General features: G+C 37.2%; 1 protein-coding gene across 4 annotated transcripts in view; it reads right to left on the reverse strand.

Moving 5' to 3' along the window:
• Positions 1 to 11,790, reverse strand: part of LOC136257266 (uncharacterized) — a 56,574-nt gene extending 44,784 nt beyond the window's left edge. For 3 of the 4 annotated variants that reach the window (XR_010701874.1, XR_010701875.1, XR_010701876.1), the window contains exons 1-6: positions 11,265 to 11,790; positions 8,375 to 9,130; positions 8,098 to 8,206; positions 4,536 to 4,687; positions 784 to 910; positions 548 to 693 (exon numbers count right to left, since the gene is read on the reverse strand). Coding sequence is in view for 1 of the 4 variants with exons in the window: in XM_066050359.1 (XP_065906431.1) it covers positions 548 to 693; positions 784 to 910; positions 4,536 to 4,687; positions 8,098 to 8,206; positions 8,375 to 9,130; positions 11,265 to 11,737 (1,763 nt within the window). In the remaining 3 variants the exon portion in view is untranslated. The remainder of the gene's footprint in view (positions 1 to 547; positions 694 to 783; positions 911 to 4,535; positions 4,688 to 8,097; positions 8,207 to 8,374; positions 9,131 to 11,264) is intronic. The other variant, XM_066050359.1, reaches the window with a different exon arrangement.
• Between the last annotated feature and the right edge of the window lie 4,123 nt (positions 11,791 to 15,913).

A 15,913-nucleotide genomic window follows, 5' to 3' on the forward strand; every position in this document is an offset into this window, starting at 1 on the left:
ATGTGGTTCTTATACTGTAGTGAGAAACAATTGCTTGAATGACATGTGTTTAATTTCATGGCATGTCCTCTAATTTGAAATTCCGAAGTCTTTTATTTAGCGATAAGTCTGGATCCCTTGGTATGTCCCTGGTAAAGCTTACATAATAATGACATCAAGAGTGCAAAGTTCAATAACAAAGCAATCACAACAAACTAAAGCATCCATTAAATTAATCTGATGATGCATGACCAAAGTTAGAGCACTTTTCACTCTATGATCAGCATACAGTAGCTACATGTACACAGAATGTTCCTTGCACGCTATTGACTAATATACACGGACTTAATGAAATTTTACATTATTAATGGTACTGTTTGAAAACTGAAGTGCCTATAGGGGCTGCTCTAACCAAAATCAAATTTTATCTGCAAGTTTATCCCTGCATAAATAGTAGTTAAGTACTTTAGTATACCAATCTTTACAATCAATTTGAAAATGATAATGATAACTCATTGTATTGTATGAAACCATTCTCTTCTTATATCAAGCAGTGATGTACACACACCTATAAAACAGAGATTTCCATCTTGTAACATTTGCTTCATCAGAAAAGTATGGTGGATCATAGGAGTACCAAGAACACAATGCTAGATCACTAGTGTAAATGGCAGATCCTACAACAGCTCTGTTTGCCGTAAAGTTTGTGGATACCTGTAACAGCATGAACTTTCTGTGAACATACATTTTATAAACAATGCTGCCATATGTATAATTCAAAATGTGTACAGTATTTTTATGCACCTGTTTTATTTCAGTTGGTGGCATGGAAGCGTTTTCAAACTGCATGAAACAGAGTGGATTAAAGTAGGTCTTCTCAAACACCAATGGAACAATTGATCTAGCACTACGAATAATGGCAGCTCCAGTGCTGTGTAAATATCGACACATGTACAGTACATGCGCTGATACATACAGACACAGGCAAGAAACACACACACAGTGTACAACATAATAGAGAGCATTATAAGGGTATGATACTCTATGTAGCTACCCTGTATAAAACGTAAGAGTCTCAAAACAATATGATAGCTGATATAGCCTACTAAAAGATGGGTTTCACACATTAAAGACATGCAATATGACACTGTGACCAATTAATAATAGCAACAGGACCATTGTGCTCAGGAGTGTCAGAATACTTAAATGTGATAGACAACAATCCACTTTGAGGTGCTGAAACAAATGGTACATATTTGATTGCAATTGTGTGGTGTTTACAAGGCATGCCAGTATGATTTCAAGACTACCAAAAGCATCAATCATTATGTAAGCATAATAGGATGATTCATTGCATGCTAAATTTAATATCAATAAACCTGTAATGTTTATTATTGATGGCTGTTCACACTTTGAGATCAAGTTATAATATACTCTAACAGAGCAGTCACTTACTCTAATACAGCAGTCAGAAAACTAATGGGTAGGAGCAGTCAGCTCTTTATTGAAAATGCATTTAAACATGGAGGTCATTCCATACCAAATCAACAAAAAAAAATCTGGACCCCTTTCGATTTTCGTGAAATTTGGCACAAACATGGACCCTTTCAAGAAATTTTCTCACACCAAAATGTGGCTCATTTCATTGGTCTCCCTTTAAGTTATGACCGCTCAAAGTTTCTGCTGAAAATTTTATTTTGCTTACACATCTTCAATAAAATGGCCATAACTTTGCTTGCGATTGACATAGAAACTTCTGGTTTAGATAATTGAAATCCTTATTAAATTCCCGTTCAGGTAATACATAATGTTGTATAATTGCTCAAAGGAAAAGGTCAAACCACAAAAATGTAGCTTTTTCCTTTGATCTTAATTTTCAAAAATATGTATTCTTTAATTAAATTTATTTTTGGTTTACATGTTGCTCTAATACCCATCATTCATCACTGTGAGTTTAAAGTTGGGACCAATAGTAGATTATGAGTTATAGGTGTTAATGTGTAGCCTTGTAATCACTCTTGTTTGTGTGGTTCAAGTATGCAAAGATGCAATACCTGTCTGGTCCAATTGCAAGTAACTTTATATAATACTATGTCACAATCATTTTATACATTGTTGGTTTGTAAGTAAAGTTAATTTGTTTACGTTTTGTAAGAAAATCCAGTAAAAGCTTATACTTAAATACATATACTCAAGTAATTTACCCCTTATCAAGCTTGTATATATTGTGTCTGATTATGACGCCAAGTCTATTATATAGTAGTGAAATGTTGAACTTGATGACATTTTCACTAGCTACAGTAACTGCTACTGTTAGCATTTAATGCTAATTTTTGATATGCAAGTACGTATTTTGATACACAAAATTAATGTACGTAGCTATAGTGGAAACTGTCTAAGACAGTCAAGGCCAGTTTTTTTGGCCTTAATATGCAGACGGCTATTTATATAGTTTTATGTGTATAAATGTCTTACTAGAACAATTTAAAGTTGGCCTTAAATAGAAAGGTGGCCTTTCATTAGAGGTGGCCGCTAAGACAAGTTCCACTGTAATTTGAAACACTTACATAATGTTATGTCTTTGTTCTTAACACAGGCATGAATGTTTCAAATGTAATCTACTAGAGCTTTTCTGACGAGTAGTAATGAATGAATGATGCAGTTCTAACAGCCTTTTCAACTTACACCTTCAAAAATTCAATTGTGTACTGATATCAATGCATCAGATTTCATTGCATGTCAAAGTTACATGTGAATGATTGTAGAGACTGTCATGCAATATGCACCACTTTCAGTCTCAACCTTTACTATAACACTCTGATTTAACTTTGAAGTTAATTGCCTTGACCCTTTCTTTAATCGATTATTGATGTATTTCACTTAAAGCTATAGATATGGGTCAGTGGGCAATTGCTGTAGTGAATCTTTCTATAATGTAATTTCTATGGAACATTTCTAGAATCAAATTATGAGCTACATTGCTATATTTAAGTAGTTTCATCATGATACAGTTGATGTATGGAGCCAGTTACCTTAGAGCCAAATTTTTTGGGCTAGGTAGCTGCTTAATACATTTGCATAAGTGCATAGTATCAATTTGAAATTGGTCCTTATGGAGTGGTGGCCTTTCTATACAGGTGGCCACTTTCCACTCTATTCCATCAAATGTTTGATGAGCAAGACAATGCATAGTGGTTTTAGAAGTGTACATTTTTCCAGCAAAGGCATTGTTTATAGGTACAGACATACAAAGGTGGCCTTTAAGTGGTCAGTAGTAGGCTTGCCCTTTCAAAGTATAATTCAAAAGTGATATACAGTGTAACATATCTTAGCGGCTACCTTAAAGGCCATCTTTTTATAAGGGAAACTTAAAATAGGATATTTCTACTCTAATGCAACTATATGAAGCAGTTACCTAGGTATTATGACCAAGAAGCTTTGGATATCACTAAGACATGGCATTTCAATTCAACTGTTCCACATTACATGTACATATGTATGAGTAACTGTGTCGTTTGCATCCATTATACACATGTATAAGATTGGAAACTATCATCATAATCTGTGGCTGAATATTATTATTACTATTATACAGTAAAATTGAAAGAATAGATTGGAATATCATTAGTTGTACAGTAAATCCCCTATAAATATAGCTACTGTACCTCTATAATAGGACCACCTTGTTATAGTAGCCACCTCTATTTTATAGGACACTGAACTTACAGCAAAAATATAATCAGTGATTCCTTTATTAGGCCGCCTTATTATTGCTCCAGCTTTCTTAGCTTTAAAAGTGGTCTGTTAGTATGGTTTCAGTGTAGTGAGCCCTTGTCAATACAAACCCTAACTATTTTAATGCATAAAAGGATTTGCGACATACTAATATAAGGTTATTCGCAATTGGTATTGGAAATTACACTGTAAAAATACCATACAAATAGCAGTGATTACAAGGTTACACATTAACACTTATAACTCATGATCCACTATTGGTCCCAACTTTAAACTCACAGTGGTGAATGATGGGTATTAGAGCAACATGTAAACCAAAACTATATTTAATTAAAGAATATATATTTTTGAAAATTAAGATCAAAGGAAAAAGCTACATTTTTGTGGTTCGACCTTTTCCTTTGAGCGATTATAAAACATTATACATCACCTGAAAGAGAATTTAATAAGGATTTCAAAAATCTAAACCAGAAGTTTTTATGTGAATCATAAGCAAAGTTATGGCCATTTTATTGAAAATGTTTAAGCAAAATAAAATTTTCAGCAGAAACTTTGAGTGGTCATAACTTAAGGGGAGACCAATGAAATGAACCAAATTTCGGTGTGAGAAAGTTTCTTGATAGGGTCTATGTTTGTGCCAAATTTCATGAAAATTGAAAGGGGTCCGGATTTTTTTTGTTGATTTGGTATGGAATGACCCATGGCGTGATATCTTAGCACTACTCAAAAGCACAATAGGCTACTTTCAAAGCATATTGGCTCAAACCTACATACAAATACACAGTAGTGTGCATATAGCTAAAACAATAACATGTACGTACCTGCCAGTATTTCCAATAAAGTTAATATTTGCTCCATGATATAAGAAAATTTGGCTGAATGATATTAGAAAAATTGCTCCTCCATTGACAGTTTCAGCATTGTTGTTAATAAATGTGGCTGGTCCATTAAAATTAATTGTAGTGCCAACCACCTGTAGTGAAATAAAAAGAAAACTTGTGTAAAACAGTCACCTTCAAGCCAGAAAGCTTTAGCCTTTACATACAGGTGGAAGCTTTAGACAAAGCAACATTTTAGCGACTATTGACATTTTAAATAGGTAATTACTATTAAGAGGCTTAATATTCTATTTCATAAACAATTATCAGTACTGAAGGGTTCAAAGTGCTGACATTCACTGTATTTTCCATACAGTACACTGTATGGCCAATTATCCACATACAGTAACTGTGCTGTATCGACATAGTCACTGTATTTATTCAAATAAAAGTCCGTATTTTGGAATAGGTGCAAGTGACACCTGGTGTTTAATTGAATTCTAACCGTAATAGAATAGAAATCATTATTGAAATTGTAAGCATTAATTCAGACCTTGTGTCGTTAATGTGTAAAAAATTGTAGTGAAGGCCTAAAACAATTGACTAACAGTTGTATGCTATAAATCTAGCTACTATATGTTACATATCTGCATGTAGCTATGCGGACTTACTCATGGCACCTCTTCTACTTCTATACTTACTGCTGATACTGTAATTTTAAGGATATACAGCAGCAAGGGAAGGAATTAAATTCACAAACAGCAGACTCCAATAATAGCCTGCATCTATATTGGAGACAAGGTGTTTATTTTCCCACTGTACTGGAAATCCCTGATTTATAATTGAGACATAATATTATGTTTATTTGAATGTGGCTTTTATACAGTACAGCTCACAGGTAATGTCGTGAGCATGCAGAGCACATATGAGTAATGCTCGTGTCTTCTCGTGGGGTTGTTCTATTGCAATGTACATGTACTGCACAAGACCTGTGGAAAATAGCGTGGATAAGCACTAGCATAGGCGGATCTGAGGGGGGGCCAAGGGGTGCTGTGCCCCCCCTGGCCCTTCTCTGGCCCCCCTTGGACCTACAGTACCATATGTATACCAGAAACTAGAATCATGCATTCACACTGCTTTTAGAAGTATAGAAAGCCAATTGGCAAATAGAAGACAACGCTTATAAATGTGCCTAACATTTATAGTTAAACTGTACACTGTAAAGAAAGTGAGGCAAATAAATTTGAATTTTGTGCAAGGATCGAGATACTCTAATAGAGAAGTCACTACTCTAATAGAATAGTCGCAATTCTGATGTCATCAATTAACAAATTTTACAAATCGTAACAATGCTAGCTACTCCTTATTTTGATTTGGTATACACTTTACCATCAAACAAGTTATCTCAGATAGGCTAACCAATCTTTGTACGCATTGCAAATCATACACTTTTAAGCTAAGCATTATCAAAAATGCTCTGAAATTCAAACCTGGGAGGTCTGATTTTTAAAATTTTCTCCAACTACAGTTTTACAAACTGTATGTCCATCGTTCATCCAGCTATATGCTGAATAAGGTTATGCAAATGAATATAACTTGTGTTCTAGAATTTCCCCATAGCTCATAGTAGAATAAACACTGTTGTGCACTAAAACTTCTTGCCCCCCCTTGGCCCCCCCTGACAGTGTCTCCTAGATCCGCCTATGAGCACTAGCCACGCGAGTAACATGCCACACAAGTCACATCATACCACGCATGAGACCACTCGCCACTGAGTTTAGTAACTTCATACAACACTTAAATCACATAAACATTTGTGACCGGATCTGCAAGCCTAAGTATACAGCAGAATACTATAAACCCAATGGGTGGAATGTTTACAAAATCGAATACCGTAAATTTTTTTAAGTGCTTGTTTCACAATGAAGGAAGGTGAAACACCAAATCCTTGTTAGCATCGTGATCTCCAAAGCAAGAGGAGTTTCAAACACTTTGTTTCATGTCAGCACTCCCAAGGAGATGGAAAGTATGAGCATTAGTCTGCCTTGCAGTGGACGAGCAGTTCACTATCCTTTTTTCTCACGTTTTCACCTTTGCCCTGGTCATAGGAAAGGTCTGGAAGACTAGGCTTACCCAGCAATGGATTTGCCTAAGTGGTTCTGGTACTTGAGGTAAATGCTCCAAGAAAGATGACCAGGAAGTACACTGTACTATACAGTTAACACTTAAAGCACTACCTATGCTTGTGTGTATAAAAATACAGAACTCAGATGGAGTCTTGTGTGGGATCTCAAGATTAATACAGCACTTGGCTTAGCTTCGTGCTGTATTAGTCTCTTGACACACACCCTCATGCTGTATTTTATGTCCATACACATGACGGTGCTTTAACTATCTGAAGATTTACCATCAATTGTGACCCTATTTTGGAAAACCATACATCTGGGCACGGTCAATTTTGTTTTTTATAACTACAATGAAGCACTGAGTGGTTATCTACCTTGTGTGAAAATTTTGTGACGATACGTAGAAGCATTCCAAAGATATGGCCAATTTACTGTCTAATACATAACAAACTAACTTTTCATTATCAGTTTATAGGACAAATTGATGACAAATCACTTTGTTGACAAAGATCATCATTCTTACAATCTAAAATTAATGAAAAGAGGTTCTTGAGAGTTTAATCATGTGTTCTTTGTGCTTTTTCTCAATTAAATCACTTGTAGTAATATTGTGTAAAGACAAGAAAATGTTTGGTTTTGGGAATGAACAAATCACCCAATTTGTAGTTAATTGTTGTCCCACACATTGTGAAACTACTACATGGTCTGATATAATTCAGTATACCTCCTAGATAAAAGAAGCTATGGGTGTGAAAATTCACAGCAAGAAGGTTTAATAGTTGCTTTATCAGACTATGCAAAAAAAATAATTTAAAAAAATCATTGAAATTTTCAATTGAGAATTCCCACAAATTTTGCATGTGCCCAGATGTATGGTTTTCCAAAATAGGGTCACAATTAAGCTATGACGCTGCTCAGAGCAAACCAAATTTTAATCAAGCAAATCTGAAGTTACAAATCATGAAATTTGATGTATGTTTTCCTAAATCCGGCCTGTACACTGTAATATCATATGGTAGAAAATGCAGATGAGTTTGCATGGGATACTTTCACGCACTGAAACATTGAATACCTATACATATTATTGGGTAGAACCGCATGCTTAGTTTGGTATTTCACGACATTTTGAACATCACCACTTTTGGAGCCATCTTCAATGAAACACTCTATTCATCTTCAATGAAACGATCTAGTCTTAGACAGTCACATATTGTATGTGACATACACTAAAAATTTATATGCCTACACTGTAGTGGTGACACTGTAGTGGTTACACTGTAGTGGTGACACTGTAGTGGTGACACTCACCAAGTGATAATTTAATAAAAGTTGTGCCAAAAATTAAAAAAAAAAGTTTACAGCAACTTAGTGAGCTAATTAATGATTCCAACAAAAAAAGCTAGCATGTAGATTATTTATCTAAGAAGTAGAGTGCTTACCCTTACTGCTGTTCCCCTTTGGTTACTAAATGTCACATTATCAAGTTTCCCACTATAATAACTGAGGCTAACAGTAGCACCATCAGCACCAAAGTTATCATCAAACACACTAGACATAAATTACAATACACAGGACATAAATTACTGCAAATTAAAACACACTACTTTTAAAGTTCTATATCACACAATAACGGTGTGACAAAATGATCATAGTACAAACCCAGAAATAAGGTACTGTATTACATATACAACAAATAATCATAATCACATTTCTCACCAGTGCACAAATTCCACTGGGATCTGATTTTGTCTGTTACCATAGAGGTTATACGATACAACATCTACTGCACCACTATGATGTATGGCTGAGTTGGAAAGAAACTCACATCTTTCAAATCTCACATAAGTGCCTCCCAAACCACGAAACGATGGAAGCAAAAATATCCCACCACCAATGTTGTTAGCAGTATTCTTTGCAAATGTACAGTTGTACAAAACAGCACTTTGAAAGAAATTTGTCAACGAACGTACATGACTTGCAAAACACAAAGCTCCTCCAAAATCAGCTGAATTCATCCTGAAAATATTATTTCCAAACACATATGTCTGGTTTAAAGTAAGAATCTCACTAATAAAAACATAAGCACCCCCTCCAAATGCATCAGCAAAGTTGTTTACAAACACACTGTTATTAACAGTACAGTTGAATTCACCAGTGATATTTACTGGTATGGATAAACCTCCACCTCTTCCACTAAAAATTCTCCTGGTCTGCAATCCATTCAGTGATGTTAGTAAATGTGAAGGTGGGGTAGCATGATTGTAGGTGAAGTTGCAATCAGTTACCAGAATATCAACTGTGCTTAGTGGTATAGTAGCAAGTCTAATGTTGTGACCTATAGACAGACCTCCTGCATTCCCCTGAAATGGTTTTCTTGTAAAAAAGCTACTGGAGGTATTGTTTAAAAATGTACAGTTCTTTACTATGACTTTTGGTGAATTGAAAATGTTCACAGCACCATGTTCATGATGTCTACAAATGGAGATAAAATGAAACAGAATTAATTTAGCTGCTCTAAATATCACCACATGTACCTATGTGTATGAAATAATTTTGTGATAATACAGAATGAGGTATAGATATTATGTGGCTTTTTGCAGTAAATCAAGTGATAAAAGTTTTCGTAGAAGTAATATTCAAGCATCTTCAAAGGCTAACTTTAAGTAACACGAGAATTTACTAGACTTTTATGGTTGACGATCAAACTATCAGGATTGATTCTTTATAGGTAAAAGCAAGCAAAATTTCAGCAATCAAGTAAGGGTCTATACTGGCAATTGACTTACTAGCATAGGTCAACTTCAATTCCAATGGCTTGATCTTTTACACATATAGCTGGTGATATAAGTGCAAGGCTCCCGGTAATTCTTTTTTGAGTGTACTGTCAAACTGCCAGTACAACACAGATTTTGTCCTGTCAAAACATATAAATGTACTGGTACCCAGTGTTAATTAAGCTTTCAGTACTAAAGATTTAGTCATGCCAAAAGTAATGTAACCATGTCACAAATTAATGTAACACTGTTTCTAGTCCAGTACAACAGTCTTTTAGCTGTTACATGAATCTTCGTGCATCTCACAAGTCGAAGGTAACACTGGATAACATGGTGTTAAATACATTTTGCACATTCATGTACAGCTGACCAAACATCACTGTTTTGGCTTGAGGTAAAGCTTGTGGCCACAAACCATAAGCAAACAGCTTAATTAAATATTGCTGCCTTTGTAAGGCTGCTCTCCAGGTGTAGCATTCTGTCTGAATTATCCAGCCACAACGTCCAGACAACAATAAAATTAACCAGTCACTGCACAATATTGACCAGAAATTGGCTGATTATTGAATGTTATTTCTAGCCCTGAAATGGTAGATACAGATGTGGTGGGGGACATACTCCTTCATTCATTAAAAGGATAGCTAATGGATGATATCCGCAATGACAAAATTTGATGTCATAATTGACAAAATGGCTGTGATAGTGTGAGAGCATATAGTAACACAAATTGGCTATTTCTATTTTAGGCCAGGCAAAATAGATTCCTTGTTTCTCTTCAGCCACTTCCTCAATTTTGATGTGGGCGGGTGGTCATTATTCATTATGACATCAAGTTAATTACTTTTTTAAAATTTTGTTTTTATAACATATGTCACATGAATCATGTAATGATACATAAACCATATAAATGTTTTTACACAGCATACACAGTATGGTAACAAATGCCATTGTTAACACAAGGTACATCACATGTGTTAAGATCCACATGGGGTGTGTCATACTAGAATGTAATAATGGAAGTTGAGGCAGTAGTGTATTGGTAAAAGTGGGAGGCTGATGAGAAACAAGGAGTCTACTTTGCCTAGCCTTAGGGCCATGTGTTTGCAAAATACATTATGTGCATTCCTTGTTAATCTAGTTGTCAAATTGATAACAAAAACAAAGTGGATATAGTGCCGGCACTGGTTACAAACGTGAATGGCTATTTTAACGGCACAAGTCCATCGTTTGCTGGACTATCAAACAAACCAGTTGTGTCTAGAGTTGGTACGCGTCCAATATGCCCTGAGCATTCGACTTTAGGGCACGCGTCTTGTAGGATTCCCCAAGCATTCAACTTTAGGGCATGCGTCTAGTAGGTTGCCCCGAGCATTCAACTTTAGGGGACGCGAAACGTAGTTCCTTAGTGTTAGGGGTAGGCTAGGGTTCAGCTTTGGTTTCTTCTTCACTCTTGACACTTCAGTCGGATGTTTATAAGGTAGAAACTAAAGGAGGTTAGTAGCTGCAGCACCAGTGGTATAATCGTTACGAACATTGTTTATGAGTGCAGATGCCTGGGTTCGAGCCCCTGCTGAGACACCTTTTTTTCTTCGCTTTCTTAGGTTTTTTGTCTAAGTGTTTTTTTAATGCACGTGACTGCCGGCACTATATAACATGCCTAACAAAAAAAGAGTAATTGATGGTTGGTGGTTTCAAAAAACTTTCCCTAAAGACATAATGTCTGGTAGCTATTAGAGATAATCAATTTAATAATTATTTTTCCAAGGAAATACTATGTTTGCATGAAGCCACACAAGCATCACTGAGCTATCATAAACAAAACACTGACTCACATGAATACACAGTTTAATATCATCACCACAGCTACTTCCTCTATCAGGATGGGTACTGGACACTTATTAAACGCTAAGCCATCAAATAGTACTAACGATGCACGTGATATTGGTTGTACAATGTTTCTGAGTGTATACAAATCAGTCATAATAGAAGTACAATTAATGTCAATTGTCCCATCTCCCATCACTATCAACTTTGTAGCATTGATCCTCATTAGCTGTACTATGTCCAGTGTAAACTTGTTCCCAATAAGTGATAACTGAATGCACATCGCAGTTTGACTATCATACGAGACTATTCTTTTGAAAACACGATCGAGCTGTAATTGATCGTTAATGGACTCCACGATCGTGGTTATATCATCTGAATCAGGACATTCACTGGAAGTTGCGAGTGATGACACGTTTGGTAAACTAAAGTATAGTAAAACAATTAACGAGAAGAGGTGTATGCCTCTCAAACTCTTCATTTTCAATAAAACAAATTCAACTTCGAAGGTGCGTCACCACCTTACGTCACTCGTTACGTCATCGCTAAAAGTGACTTTTTAAACCCGAATCTCGAATATGATGAAACAACATACTAATCAATAATAATATGGCTCTCCACTAAATGCAGCTCAGTGGATACAGCAGGGTGTTCTGTTGACTGCACCTTTATGCCGGGCCAGTACAGCAGAACGCAGCAGTGAGAAAGATAAAGCACATTGAGCGCATCCACGAGAACATCTGCGGGTTCAATCAAAGAGGTATTGGATTAATTGTGCTTCTGTGATAACTTGAAAGATCTGCCAGACGGTTGTAGAAAACAGTAGCCCTTGCCTAAGCCACCAAAAGTTGAAAAAACAAGTGGGGATGAATGATTCACAGAAAATGTTAGCTACAGTTGTCGTGACGACTGAACAGTAACTTCCCTATTTAGAACTCTAATTATTTAGTTATTATATTGTACGCGTGTCTGTACTGCACGTGTATGTTATATACTTTCGATTGTGGGTACAACACGAGGTGTTCAGATTGTACGTGGTTCGAATCCCCCAGGGGCGTAGGGAGGGGGGATTCCGGGGGTTCAGGAACCACCCCCCCCCCTGTAAAATTTAGACTTCTGCAAGCAGGATCCTAACACACCATTTAGTGTGGCAGGACAAAATGAGTGAGCAATATAGTGTAATGGCACAGCACAACAATTGATAAAACTTACATTCATCTCTCAGGGAAGGATTTACAGAGGTAACATGAGCCCTCTTCAAAACTTGTTAAAAAGATCGATATACTCTAATAGAGCAGTCAGGTATATACTCTAATAGAGCAGTCAGGTATACTCTAATAGAACATGCATTTTAATATCCATGTCCATATGAAGTTTTTCAGACATTCCAACATTAAATGCAAAACTTAGCATGACCTTATACTGCTATAGCTTTGGTGTGCAGTGTTTAAAGATATAGAGCTCCAGTAATTTATCACTTGTGTTATGCAAAATGAATTCATGCTATGCATATTTGTATAGTTATATTGTTTTGATTGTCATTTGTATCAGTGGATTCATGGCTCCTATACCACAGTGAGATATAACCATCACTTACAGATTACTATATGTGTCTCTATGTGTTATGCTGTCTGTTTCCACTAGGTGACTTTATCTAGTACTACCTTCATCCCAGGGGCACTTAATGCATCATAAGTAATGTACTTTTTGCATAAAATATAGCAATTTGCTGAGTTTTGCTTTATTAAAATATTGAAAGTCTCTCACCGGCTGGGGGCTGCGCCCCCAGACCCCTGCTTCTAGTAACTCAATGCTGGTGCTGGAACCCCCCTTCAAAAAATCCTGGCTACGCCCCTGTCCCCCTCCACTCCGCCAATCCCGAGTCGGACCTGGCCAGGATAGGAACGTTCCGCAGCATTTTGGTGCTGTGATCAGGTACAGTCCACTATATTATCATAACCTCCACCTCATTTTGGTGCTGTGAGCTGAAGAAGACGGATTATGGCGGACATTAAGCGAGCCCAATGTTCACGGAGAGGATACAGAACACACCTTAAGAAGATATTGGCGAGCGTCGACGAAGTGTTGGCGAACCCACAACCCCTCAGCGAAGATAATACAGCCACTCTGAGGGATCTCCATGATCAGCTTATACGTAAACACGAACTTATAACCCCATTAGACGCTAAGATACTTGAATAACTCGTGAACGGCGTATTCAATTTCCGTAAAATTTCTGTCACAGATTGTTATCCGGTAGTTGGATATCCCATAGAAACCTCAAAGTGACAGGGTAATTCCCTAGTATGTTATTCATTGGAATGTGCGAACTGTTCGAAAATTGGTCATTGAGTGAAGTACGGCTGTTCGGTAATACGTACCGGTGTTTGAAGAGTGATAAATGATAGGCTCTACTGTTTCGCGCATAACTTGCAATGTGTTGGTGTGATTTACTTGCAACTTGGTATCCAGAGAGACCAAAGGCTGCTCTTTTGAATAGTCCAAACCGGAAGTCTGTGTGTTGTTGTGGTGAGGAACAGGGCCGCCCACAGGGGGGGGGGGGCAACTGGGGCATTTTGCCCCGGGCCCTAGCCTGAAAGGGGCCCCAGGAGGCCCCCTGAATACCTGTTTAAAAGATCGATATACTCTAATAGAACAGTCAGATCTAAATACTCTAATAGAGCAGTCACAGTATTCTTCAGAGGAGCAGTGTAGCAAGCTTATAGATAAGGAGATATGGTTGGTGATGGGTAGTTATTGTCATTGCCAGCAGGTTGTGACCTTTTTTTTTTTTTTTTTTGGTCTTCACCTTACAACTTGGGTCAAGGGCCCCACTTTAACTCTTTGCCCTGGGCCCCTTAATTTCTCTGGGCGGCCCTGGTGAGGAAGTATAAGCGATTATTGAAATGTGTTCCATAAATGGCGACTTACGCTATTTGCCCCTCGAATATTTAGGCTATACGGTACCGGTACCATGATAGGGCCAGGCAAACTTGATTAATTGTTTCTCATCTTTGCCCGCATCCCTTTTTACCCCACCGCCTCTAATTTCATTATTGCTGTTAACAATCGCGTGCACACTTATTATGATGCTATGAAGGTTGGCTATCATTTTACAGCACAGTAAATGTCACTTGCACCTCAGATACGGTGGTAAAACGTAAGTACTACTTCTTAAAAGGCTTTAGCTACCCTTTATAGTAATGGGCAGCTTGATCAGGAGTATTTTCTTGAATAATGAAAAATGACTTGATATTAGCTATAATATCATCTATGGTTGTACCGTTACGCCAACTGCATCCAAAGGCTACAGTTGTCTTTATATGGTTGATATACCTTCACCATGTAGCTATTCCTGTTAGAAATCTAGAACTCTGTGACATCAATATTCAGGGATCAGGAGCTGGCAAGAGGAAGGGAACAAAAGTTCAGATCCACGCCATTTAAAAGAGGTAGCCACTCTAAATATTTTGAGGGGTGAAATTTCGCTGATATTTCGGTTTTGGAGGTTATCAACGAAAAGTTTATCCTTGAAATATTTATACCTCCATATAGTCTAATACATTTTGGGAGTTTTTGTAAATCTGTGAAATTTTTATTTTTAGCAACATTGCTCAACCTCGAAATATTTGCCCCTCGAAATATTTAGGCTATACGGTAGTCTATAGCTAAGCTATACACAGGGCCGTAGGAATCGGTCCGTTTGTCCGGCCATGGCCGGACCACTTTGCAACCCTACAATAATTGTGTTGTTTGAATTCGTAGCTAATTTCAATTATTTTGATTCATTTCGATAAATACGACAGCTGAAAATGGCAACGTTATTCTCCTGGTTTTCAAAGTCAAGTTCTGCGTCTATCTCATCCTCTTCATCATCATCTACAGTATCTTCACCATCGTCATCATTGGTGCCATCATCCAAGCAAGACAATTCTTCCCCATCACAGCTCGCCACATCCGGTTCCCGCATCGAATCACAAAACGATTCTTCCCCATCACAGCTCGCCACGTCCCTCGTATCACAGCGTCACACTGACAGTCTCAACTATCCACAAATACTTGATGCTCCTCACCAGCCTCGTTGCCATAAAGAAGCTGTTCACACTGTAGTAGCCCTGCCCAGAGATTATGAAGATTGTGCTGAGTTGCTTTCCTCGCAGCATGCAAAAGAGTAAGCTAATAATATGCAAATGATGCTTAAGTTATTTTTCTGCATTGCGCAGAATTAAGAGTTACCTTAGGTGGATGATGGAATTCAACATCTCCAAATGTAAAATTTTACAGATAACAACACACCATAACAAGAGTACTTTCACATACAAAATGCCCGACATTCCACTGGCTACAGTATTAGAACACAATTACCTTGGAATCCATCTCCACCACAAATTATCATGGGATCCTCACATCAATTACATCTGTAACAAGGCAAATCGACTCCTTGGATTCTTAAAAAGAAATCTCCACAATGCACCATCAGAAATTAAAGAACACGTCTACAAACAATTGCTCTTACCATCATTAGAATACTGCTCAACCATCTGGGACCCCTATCATCACACTAGTATCAGTAAACTAGAAATGATTCAACACCACGCTGCTCGTTTCGTTTTGAACAAACCCTGGCACAGATCTAACCAAAACCATGATAGCATCA

Source organism: Dysidea avara, chromosome 6, assembly GCF_963678975.1.
Source record: "Dysidea avara chromosome 6, odDysAvar1.4, whole genome shotgun sequence".
Lineage (NCBI taxonomy): Eukaryota > Metazoa > Porifera > Demospongiae > Dictyoceratida > Dysideidae > Dysidea > Dysidea avara.